This window comes from Prinia subflava, chromosome 10, assembly GCF_021018805.1.
Source record: "Prinia subflava isolate CZ2003 ecotype Zambia chromosome 10, Cam_Psub_1.2, whole genome shotgun sequence".
Lineage (NCBI taxonomy): Eukaryota > Metazoa > Chordata > Aves > Passeriformes > Cisticolidae > Prinia > Prinia subflava.
This window is the reverse complement of record NC_086256.1, coordinates 21,755,936-21,767,937: the sequence shown is the minus strand read 5'-3', so window position 1 is coordinate 21,767,937 and position 12,002 is coordinate 21,755,936. Positions and strand designations below refer to the sequence as shown.

Below are 12,002 nucleotides of genomic sequence, written 5' to 3'. Positions count from 1 at the left end.
GAAAAGAAAATGAATAGGTTATTTCCTTTTCTTATGTGGTTGTAGAGACAGCCACAACACTCAGGGTGCTTCAGTAAAATTTCAGAAGGCTTCAAGCATCAGCTCCTTGTTATCTAAAAGTCTTTCACACCTTTTCTGTGTAGCCTCCCATGGGCAGCTACACACAGCTCTGGCTTTCTCTCCTTCTTCTCTCTTCCTTCTGCAGTTCCAGCTTGCTCCTTTCTGTCCCTAGCACGGCCACCTAACCCTGTCTGTCCCTTGTACAATGTCTCACCCTGTCTGTCCCCTGCACGCCCTCCTGTCCCTTCCTCCTCACAGCACGGCCAGCAGACCCCAACTGACTCCAACCAGCCAACTCGCTCTTCTATCACACCCATAGCAGGGAGGGCAAGGCTGTTCCCACTCTTTGGTAATAACAGCTGCAATATCAGAGGCAAGATTGCCTTTAGCACTGTGTCCCCACATTCTTAGACAAACTTATTTGTGAATCTGCATTTTTCCTTGGTGGTTGGTCTTCTCCACCTAAAATGACAGTGTGCTGATGGAGGGGGAAAGTCTCTCAGAAAATTCACCTCTCCAGAATGTGTCTCCATTTATCAGTGTGGAGCAACTTTCTGAACCTCAGTAAACTGAAAATTAAGCTGGCGTATCAAAATGAAATGAGGTTCAGATTGCTCAGCATAACTTTGTCTGAAGGAAAAACCCTAATTTTTGTTTACCAGATTGCAGGCTTGTCAGACTGACTTTGTGTGAGGAATCGGCACTTTATTTTTGGTTTGCAACAAAATCAGTTTAAAATAAGGCCTCTATATTTTAACACAGAATCTCATAAACTCCAAAGAGGATCTTCTTATGAGAAGAAGACAAAAACAGACAGAGACTCTTGCTAAATAATTGTTGCAAGAAGTTTCATCTTCTGTGATATTTCCTAACGTACTAAGTGTAGGAAGTAACACTTGCTCTAAGGCAGAAAGAGGATGTGCAAATATTTTATGCTGATCTGGGGAGTAAGAGCACATTACCAAATTAGTATATCAGCCTGAGCTTGGTATGGTAAAAATGAACTACTCTTACTAATAATTTATATTGCTAACATCTTTTCACTTTTTAGAATAAAACTTAAGAAACAATAATGATACTACACTTTTGCCTTTTCTTCTTTTTTTTTTGCCAGGGTCTAGATTTTTGGCAGTCTACACATGAGCACATATTATAAAATAGTTGTGAAATTGTGGTGTTTCTTAGGGTCCTGTTTTATGAGACATATGGAAGGGTCTTTCTTTCCTGAAATGAATGAATCTGATAGTTTGTTGCTTCTCTTGTGATTCAGTGGTTTACACACTCTGAAAATTCCAGTGTTTGGGGATACCACAGCATGGGATCAGCAGCTTTCCCTCCTCCCCTTCCACCATCCTTTTTTAGTTATTTTTGGCTCTTCCACTGCACTTTATGCACAGATTTTATGTGTTTATAAGGCCTCAGCAATGTGTTTCTTGAGCTTTGTGACCCAGTTAAAATACCCAATTTGTGCTAAATGTCTTTGAGTGTTTATTACAAAATGTCCTATAGTGAAATAGAAATTAGCTATAAAACCCAAATAACTAAAGAAATCTATTTATTTCACTGTTTGACTTCCCAATTTTGTCTTTTCTCTTACCTGTCGTAAGTCACTCAAATATTTGCTTGACTCTGCCAAAATTGTTTTGCATGGGTCTACTGTTTACATTATTGTTGCTTTAGAAGTATATGTCCAATATTTTTGCACTTCTATTAGTTGACTATAATTATGCCTATTAACAAGAAGTGATAAAAAGTTTGTAATTACATGAATGAATTTTGCATAACTCTTTTTCTTTAAAGTTTAAAATTTACTGCCTTTGCTAAATATTCTCTTGTTTTTTTTTGGTGTGAGAATAAACCCAGACATCCAGTGCATGTTTAGACAGACTTTTTTTTTTTTTTTCAGAGTATCAGCACTATGAACTTGGCACATTTTAAGATGGCTTGTAGTGTGTGAAACAAACTGAATGGCTTGGAGGCATGGGAATTTGATTCCCTAACTGTTTGAAATTCAAAGATGATTATTGCAAGTTTAGATTATAGAAATCTTCCAGACTCTTTTAGGTTTATAGCAGTAGTTTCTTGACAAGCCACTGAGGAAGATGTAATGCCTGCCACATGCTTATCTTTGGAGACATCTCTCTAACCCTTTTGGACAGCCCCCGAGAGAAAAATCCTGTCACAATGTGAAGAAGGGGAGGAGATGGGCTATCAGAACATGACCGACAGCATCACTGTAAGCAGACCAGCCTTCTAGGTAAAGATTTGTGGTTTATGCTTATAAATACCTTGCTCAAAGGCATTTTGTGCTTCTGTGCAATAATGACTCCAATCAGCTGCGGGACTGCACGTCCATCCAAAACATAATCAGCATCCCAAAGGCTGGGATGTTAGGAAACCATTTGCTATAGAGTAATCCTGTGTTTTATTGGAAAAATGTACACAAATACTCTTGGCTATAAGCACTGCCATCTGACAGTAAAACACCAGGACAACTTGTAGACCACAGCTAATAGGGTGTGACAATAAATCTGGCAACCCAGGTGAGAAGCAGTCTTGGGTGGCAGCAGGATACAGTGGTAGAAGAAAAGTATACAGAAGTTGATATCACAGAAGATATCTGCATGGGAAAAACAGAAAAGAGGACAGAGAACTCACAGAAGGCAAGCTGCTTTGCTCATTTACAACAGAGACTAGAGAGAAGTTAGCTCAGAAGTAGCATATTGTAGGAAGATAGCCTGAAATGTGGGTTCAGTAGACTACCCTGACCCTAGTCTGGCCTGCTTCAGCTAAAGTGGAGCATTAAAAAAAGATTAAAAAAAAAAGGCCAAAAAAACCCAAAACAACAAAACAAAACAAAGCCCTGTGTATTAGCTTCAGAATAAACAGATAGGTCTTTATATTAGGTACAGAACACACAGGAAGCAATGTTTAAGAGGTAAGGGAATGCCCAGTGATCTGCAATGAAACCAGAATGTAAAGACTTTGGAAAAGACTATTTTTAAGCATTTTCTTCCTTTTCTGTATGGGCTCTTTTGTGTTGGCAGGTGCTACTATTGCTTTGACTCATATTCTGTTGGGCCTTCTGCAGACATGGCACAGCTGTGACTTTATGGTGCAGGTCAGTCAGCATTTACTGCAGAGTGTTATGCAATAGAGTGTAATTCTGCACATGACTGGGGAACATTTACCAGCAGGTATAGATTAGCTAGTACCAAACAATCAGCACGTAAGAAAGCAGTTTAGCTGAAGGCAGGGTGGATTTGGTGAAGGTGATAGGGGACACCCTGCAGGGAGGGAGCTGGTTTGGTACCTCCAGCTGGGGTGGTATTCTGCAGTTTCAGCCTGATTGTTCAGAGAACAGTGCCCTGCCTGGCGTTCAGCTCACTGGCCTTTAAAATTGTGGTTCTTCATTTGTTGAGACAGTTACATGAGTGCCTATAGAACCCAAGAAGTTGGTACTAGGAAATGCAAGTGGAGAGGAAAAAGCAGAATTTGACTAAGAGGAGGAAAAAACTGCCACCGTTGAAGAGCTCTTCTGAATGAGTGTTCAAGAAGCAGTCCAGGGGAACAAATATTAAATTAATTTTCATCCTTCCTTTTCCTTTTCCCTTTCAACGTGAATGATGGAAGGATAGAAAGAAAAGACACTATGGGTAAAAATGTTTATTTGATGTTTTATAATGTAAAATTATCTTGTTCACTGTGCAATATTTGAACGCTTTATACAAAGTTAAATCTTGAGCTGTTCTTAGCATCCAGTGCTCACTCAAAACCAGGAGGCAGAGCAGACGTTCAGCACAAATCTAACAAATCCCAAGGCTTATGGATATGCTGGCACTGTTTAAGGGTAGCAAATTCTAAGTGGACATGTTAAAATGAGCTACTCAAGAATGTTCCTTTCACAATAACGGCCCACTGTTATTCTGGATTGATTTTCTGTGTACGCCAGAAGTAGGTGCCTGGCACTCCTAAGAGCTTCTCACAGGCTTGTTGCTCATTTTTGGCCAGATTGTGAAGAGTGCCTCAGGGATACCAGAATACGTTCTCTGTCCTGAGCAGGTACAGCACAGATCATGCAGGCAACATATGAAGTGAAGATGTCAAATCATCATTGCCTGAGGGTTGATAGCAACAGAGCAGTATGCTTGCACAAAGAGCTCTATTGTTTACTCTTGACCTTAAAATAATTTGATCCAATATGACACATTAAGTAGAAATGTTTTCTTTCTTCAGGAAATAGTTCTTGGCAATTGCAAACAAGCCTGAAAAAGTATGTTAAAAATATATTCCTTAGCAAATGTTCAGTGAAATATTAAGACTGTTAAGATATATTCTCTAGCATGAACAATATTTTCACAGTAGGACTGTCAAATTAGTTTTACTGGATAAAAAGCATAATGCAGGTAACCCCCTTGATTTAAACAGAGTTGCCCTTGGGATAAATTTATCCACTGTCCCTTAGTGTTTGCAAAAGTGTGTGACTTCAGTTTCAGTGAAGCTGCTTAATTCTGATATGCAGTGTGCTGAGTATCACTGTAACTGAACGGAGTCATATGAGATGACTTCAATGCAAGGAAAATTAGGCAAAATGAAATTTGCATTACTTTACTCCAAATTATGTATGGATTATGTAGAGAATTTGTTAATTATTTAGTTTGTTTAGTTTGTAATTTATTCTTTCAAGGCCTCTGAACAGAAGGAAAACACAGGTGGGTTCTTGAGAATACATTTTTTTGAGAAAACTAATTCATAGTACATTTTGTAAACACACTAACACAAATTAGGTTTAGGTACCAGTGAAGAACACCATTACCTGAAGTAACCCTCACCTTCCACACCATTAAACCCTTCAAAAAACAAATACATCCCAGTTAAAATTCTTGGTGATGAATGTCAAAGTGAAACCATAATGACTTTGATAGTCTGGACTTGGAAGCTGTGTTGTGTGAGGAAGGTGAATGCTGTAGTGTTATCTGGCTGAAATTTTAGGGAAATGAACACAGGATGAAACACCATAAAATCATACGAGGAGAGAACAAAGAGTGAGGTTTCACTGGCATCTTTCAGGCCTGGTTCCTATGGCATCCATTTATCACTTCTTTCAATTTGTACCTGTTACTTCTTATCCTGTCACTACAGTTCTTGATTAAGAGTTCTTTGGCTTCCCTCTAGGCCCCTTCACATGAGGGCTCCACACAACTTTCTCCAGACTGAGCAGCCCCAACTTTCCCAGCCTGTGTCCATAGGGAAGGTGCGCCAATCCTCTTACCAAATTCGTGACCCTTCTCTGGACTTGCTCCAGCAGTTCTGTGTCCTTCTTACGTAAATTTGTATGTTTGGTCATTAATTTTAACAGTTGATGGTTTATGGTTAGCAGTATACCTAGAATGGTATCCTGTGGGATCACTGGAGTGTGTGATGTTCTCACTAAATAGTAGATAGGGTATGTTGCAACATTTCGGTGCTGTGGAAGTTCTGTAAATATCTCCGCAGTCATTTGTCTTGGGGTCGCAGCTTGAGGAGTTGAGTGGTGATTGTGTAAACTACTGGGGAAGATCAGGTGGGAATGGAGCCTGGTTCTTTTTGAGAACCTTTACGAGAGATTCTTCACAGTATGTCATGCATTCATCAGATGGCACACGTCAGCCATGTTGGTATCCTGCTTTTGTCTAGGATAACAAGAACTAAGATGAGGGTGCTGCAGGCAATATATGGCTACAGTCCAGATTTAATTTGTGACAACTCCAGGATGATGAAGTTGTTTTATATCAATATTAGAGTCTCTGGAGTGTTAGAGCAATATCATTGGATCAGTCTTCTTCTCAACACATTTAAAATGTAGTTATTTTTACAGTCACTTTGTATGGCAACATACTGCTTAATGAAAGCTAAGATTTTGGCCAGTTTTGGAAGACTTGAATCAAAACTGTACAAGATGTGTTTAATCTTATGAGGAGTTTGATTCAGTCATGTCATTTGTGAATTATTATGTGATTTGTGCAACCTTTTCCTGTGTGATGCTTAAGAAGTCTCTGAAGGACTTACAAATTGGCAGCACAAAAGTATTTTCTTCCCTTCTTTATCTGTCTTATGACAGGGTTCTGCTGGTTCTTTTAGAACCTTGGAGATCTTCAATAAGAGAAGCAATCAAACATTTCTTCCCCTTGTAGCCTACTATATAATGGACATTTGTTACCAAGTTGTTGAGAGCTGCCTCAGTGCATGCAGTGAGGCAAAATGCTGTACCTTGTATCAAGTCCATGAAAGTGACAACAGTTCTCCTGCACTGTCATGGTAAAGAATTGTATTGAGTTTTCCAATTCCAAACGTTTCAGAAAACAGAATTAGACTGCCTCTATCCATTTGTCGTGTATTACTGTCACAGTCAGAAAGATATCCTTGTAGAAAGATTCAGAAATACATCCCACAGAATCACTAAATAGTTAGGGTTAGAAGAGACCTCTAGAAATCATCTTGTTCAACCCCATGTTTAAGGGGTTTTTGTTTGATCATCAGTTACTTCACCTGAGGATGCATTTTTATGAAGGCCTTGTTGTCAGAACAAGTGTTTTGGTGACTCATGCTTAGGGTTTCTCTTCCTCTCAACAGAAATCTCAAGAAACATACATAACATATATGGGAATCAGTGAATATGTGCAGAAAAGCGCACATGAAGGGAAAAAAATGACTTTTCTAGATCCAGTCCTATGAAAGTGAAGTCTTGTGTAGCTCCTAAGGACAAAGGAAGAAAGAGCTGAAAAAATCTACTTTAGTTGAATTAAGGAAGCTAAGTATTACTGCAGGAACCTAAGAAAAACCCCTTTGACTTCCTGGAAACTGAAGTTTTTTTTGAAGAAGTAATTGTCTCTGACATCACTACAGTGCATTGCGAGTTTGCAAGTGGTTAGTTAGGGTAACAGAGGAAGCAGCTCCTTCACAGATAAGCAGGCAGTGCAATGTATGTGCCTAGTTAGTCTCCTTCTGGGTTCAAATTCTGTGAGGAAACTTTTGCAGACATATAACATTTATTTTGCTTTCCAGAGAGAGACACATGCTGTTTCATAAGGATACACCTGATTTCCAGAAATAACCATGTTTTTGTGGCTTAAACTCTTAGCATTTGGTCTTGCATTTCTGGGACAGGATGCTTTTCTCAAAGGTAGGTCGCAACTGATATTTCTTTCTTTCCTTTTGATCCCTCAATATCCTCTGTAGATTTAAAACCAATGAAAAGGTTTGCAAAGTGGAGAAATAGCATTTTGGTTCAGAAATTAGAATACAGTTGCATGCAACAGTGTAAGAACCTGGGTCAGGAAGATTGATGTATCATGTACTAGGCTAAAATGTCTCCCGCGTGGTCCCATGTGAAAGTTATGCAAACCGTTTAAAAAAACCAACCACCATTTGTAGCTGAATTTAAAAAGAATACATTTAGGTCTTTTATGTGAACCTGTTCCATGTTTTTTAGCTTCATCTCATGATATAGTGCAAGGTTTCTGTGTTTAAATCCTTCAAGAAAAAAATCTTCCCATCAGTGTTATCCACTCCCTGATCTCAGAATATGCTTACATTCTCAAGTTCCTCAAGTTTTGATTTTTTTACTGTAGGTGGGTTAGTAACAAATTCTAAAAGCTGTAAATTAATCTCTACTATTGGTAAATTACTTATTTTTTAAAATGGACATTATTTATTTATTTATTTTGTAAAAACTGCTCCTTAAATAGTCTTTGGAAAATTTAAGTATCCCTCAGGTAATTTGCAGGTGAATTTGTTGCTTGACTTTTTGAGAGGAAGAGACACCCCAAGAGAACGATCTTGCAAAACATGTTAGATGTTACAGATAAAGAGAGTAGCAAGAAAAACAATTAGTCTTGAGGTAATACTTAATATTAAGTCAGAAAAGTATCCACGTTCAAGAAAATGTTTTCTTCAGAAGAAACTGCAACAATTTATGTATATGTATCCTCCATCAGTTTAGCTAGTAATGTAATTTGGGATAATTGATGGCAGACACAAAATGGCTTAAAATATTTTTCCGAAATGGCAGCGAGTTATATGCAGGGCTGAAATCTCTTTTCATTTATATTGAATTTATTCATGCTTCTACCCTTATGTCACTATAGTAACTGCAGGTTCATACTGATGTAAGCAACAAAATGATTGGCTTTAGTTGATAACCAGCTAAGAAGAGCATTTGAAGCCTGAGCATTGGCTCTCTTGTTCCTCAAAGTCTCCGAGCAGAGACAGCACTGCATAAATCTGGTTGATAGCTGCTGGAGATTATAAGAAAACAAGTGAATGCTGCACTGTAGCAGAAAAGAACAAAATCCCTTGCTTTTCCTGTCCTTTTTTTTTTTTATCTGCTGTCCTACTTTCCACTTTATAAGTCCTTCTGAGACTTCCCACTGCTACCTTTTCTCCAGACAAGGCAGGTTACACTCTGCTCTCTCAGCCACCTCCACAGTCAGTCAACATGTTAGCTGACAGAAAGGGCTGGAAGACAGATACATAGGTAGTCGCATTTTATTTCAAGTAATAGTTATTTTTCTCTGTTCACATGCAGTAGTCTGACTTGAGCCAGTTCTTCTCTACATTTACTAAACTGAAGAGCCCCAAGGAAATATTTTAACTCTTCTCTACTACGCTTAAATCAATTAAATCTCATGCTGTAGTATCAAGTACACAATGTCATGGACCTTGTTCTTATGATGTAGTTTGGCACAGAGATTGCTTCTCCTCTCTGGGTGACAGAACCATTATACTTCATGTTTGCTGTGCAGATTGCTCTGCCTTGTGGCCAAGGGACACTGGGCAGTCTCCTAGGGAGGGCTTTGTTAATGGAGGAGCAGCATTTTGAAAGGGTGGCGTAGGCTTTGGTTTTATGGCAATCACTTCTCAGGCACTTGACTGTAAGTGTTAGGTGAGCATTAGGACTTCTTTTGTTATTACTAAAATTATTTTCCAACAGCCTATTGTACCCAGTGATTTTGAAAATTTAGGAGGAGAAATTTGAAGGTTGTCTTACTTCCTCCACAAGTTCAGACATTCTATAGAACATTACTTATTTCCTGTAATCACCAAGCCACTTTTAAGAGCATCAAACTACATTAAATCAAACAAAAAAGAAGTAATTAGAGTCTACACAAAGGTGTTTTCACTGGGTAAATCCCTCAAATAAAAAGCATGTATCCAACTAATTTTTTGATAAGAAGGAGATGTGTAGTGGTACCCAAAAAACCTGAACAATGCCCCAAAGCCCTCCTCCAAAAACCCCTAACCCAAGCCAAAAAAGTCAGAAAGACATCTTCACTTCCCTTCAGAAAATATGAACGCTTGTAGAACAAACACTGTTTCCATTAGATCATTATTTCAAGTTCTCCCCCTCCTCCACAAAAGTGTTAGCAATTTGACAGCTTTCAAAAGCTCTCACTCACTTCTGAGCCACTTCCTTTATTTCAAGAAATGAAATAATTGCTTGATAGTTTTGGGTGTGACTTTTTTTTCCAAGTTAAAAGTATTAAGCTTCAGCAGGCACTGGTTTTGTCTAGGATAGTGTTAGTTTTGGATGTATTAGCTAGTATGGGACTATATTTTGAGTTTGTGCTGAAACCATATTTACAATAGAGGGATTTCTTCTTTATCCCATACTGTTTATGTCCTACACTGTCCAATACAGCATTAACCACCACCTGACTTGCCATCCTTTGGTATAATACACAGATATTATTCCTTTATTCTATCAACTACTTCAAAGTGTTCATAAGATGTCCACCCCATATCCATTGAGTCCATTTAGTCCGTGGTTTTGGCTCCATGTTGTGGTGATACTCAAGACAGAAGAGGTGGTTTCATGTTTGTGGTTATTGGGCACCAAAGCCAGCTCAGCTGGGGTTCCTGATGCACTTGCTCTGTTTCTTGTAAGGCTTCTTCTCCACAGGTTTGGGTGGTTCTTTTTATAGTAATTCCTATAATATGCAATTCAAATCATGGGTTGCAATTTAAAGGTACTTCTATTACAGTCTTTTGCCTACTCCCTCTCAGGTTTTACATTTCAAGGAACTCCTCGCCTTGCCCTTTTTCCAGCTTGGATTTACCCATAGACTGCAGTCCCTTAGGGTTCTCTCTGCTCCAAGTGGAGCTTTGGCCATGAGCCAGTCTCTTCAGGGCCACACTTGCTGCTGCGTGGATTTATCCACAGCTGCAGTGGCTGTGAGGGCGGCTGTTCCAGCACTGCCCTGTCCGTGGGCCTCGGTGCACTCACAAACAGACCTGCTCCAGCACGGCCTCACCCACAGCCACCGTCCCCTCAGAAAGCCAACCTGCTCCACCACTGTCCCAACTGTGTCCTCTCCCAGCTTGTTGTGCACCCACAGTCTCCTCCCTTCGTGGGGAGATATGAGAAGCAGGAAAAGCCTTGACTGTGTAACTGCTTAGCAGTAACAAAAACATCTCTGGATTATTAACTCCATTTTTCATCACAAATCTGAATTGCTCCATGATAGATAATGTGAAGAAAATTAACTCTACCCCAGCCAAAACCAGCACACACATAAAATTCTGGTCATGCAGCCTCCATACTCAACAGCTGTGCAAATTTCTAGCTGAAAGTGTCACATTTTCTTTTCAGATAGCTTATCCTATGGCACTGATTTTCCATGAAAATCTTTTTCACAGGTCAGTCTGTACCCTTGGAAAGAGTCTGGCCAGCCTAATTTTTTAAGCAGTGGAATGTTGTAATATTGGTTCATTTTATGTGTAGGATAAAGTATAAGGGCAATTTTTCTGGCAGGAGAACATGTATCAAGGTAGAAGAAAGTGAAGAGCATCACCACTGATGTTGTCCTCTTACAGATGCCCCACTGCAGGTTCTGTTTAGAGGAGTGTTCTTTTTTGTTGTAGTGGTGCACTCAAGGGTTTCTGAAATGCATACCCCAGAGTCCTGCACTCAGGGACCTGCTAATAATTTATGACAAACTGTCTGCTTTACATGTTGTTACCACCCCAGTACTTTATTCCCAGTGAACTGAGGCAGGGGGTTGGTGTGCACACAGGTGGCTGGCAGCTCTGCTCACTCCCTGGGCTGGCCAGACACAAACAACCGCTAAACTGGAAGCAGATGAGTTTCATTATGGTGTCATACCTAAGCTACGAGCAGGACACAAGCTGGTTGGAGCTCAGCAGCACTTTGGCTGAATAACGTGGATTCTGGACTGAAATTAGATACACATTTGGACTAAATATGTGATTTTTTCTACTCATGCATCTAGACCTGTTCAAACATAACAAGCAGATGGCTGGGTTGTCAATGTGCTATAGGTATATTTGTTGATGCAGACTGCACAAGAGACATTGGTTCTGGCCTAATAGGTCTTTCTTACATAGTAGGGAAAAGACATGTTCTAGTAATTTTTGTTCACTCACATCAGTATATTGGTATACTAAGAATATTTTATGAGTGTAGACCTAAAGCCAAAAAAAGCTACCATGCAGAGACAAGTTCTAAAGAAGGTCCAGCTCTTTGTGCCTTGGTATTTGGAACCACTTCCTTTAGTTTCAACTTGGTGAACTTATATTTATATATTAAATATAAATATATAAACTTATATAAACTTAAACTTAATATATGAACTTATATATTAAGGTTCTGAAGAACAAATCAATAGCCAGCATATTAAAAACACTGCATATATAACGAAATAAGGCAGAAGAAATGGGGGAGGAAACAGGACTTTGCAGAACGTGTCAGGAATGAAGCTCTGTTTTTCTGACTCCCATGACCTATCTGCAGAACTGCTGCTAGGCCAGTAGCATGTGTGTGCTTTAACAAGCAGCCGTCTCCACACTGAAGATGAGAATATATTGTATATATTGTTTTCCTTTGCTGTGCAGCTGCGTTGTGATATTTACTGCATCCTGCTGGGAGCTGGGAAAGAACGGCA

The 12,002-nt window shown here is 39.4% G+C and overlaps 1 protein-coding gene across 7 annotated transcripts in view; it reads left to right on the top strand.

Annotated features, from left to right (window-relative positions):
* PTPRC (protein tyrosine phosphatase receptor type C) overlaps positions 1-12,002 on the top strand; it is a 138,290-nt gene that overhangs the window by 72,351 nt on the left and 53,937 nt on the right. For 3 of the 7 annotated variants that reach the window (XM_063407688.1, XM_063407687.1, XM_063407684.1), the window contains exons 1-2: positions 6,925-7,021; positions 7,105-7,222. The exons of 3 other annotated variants lie outside the window; for them this stretch is intronic. In XM_063407688.1, coding sequence (XP_063263758.1) covers positions 7,156-7,222 — 67 coding nt within the window. In that variant the 5' untranslated portion in view covers positions 6,925-7,021; positions 7,105-7,155. Of the gene's footprint in view, positions 1-1,966; positions 2,318-6,924; positions 7,022-7,104; positions 7,223-12,002 lie in introns of those variants that run through there. One more of the 7 variants, XM_063407690.1, reaches the window with a different exon arrangement.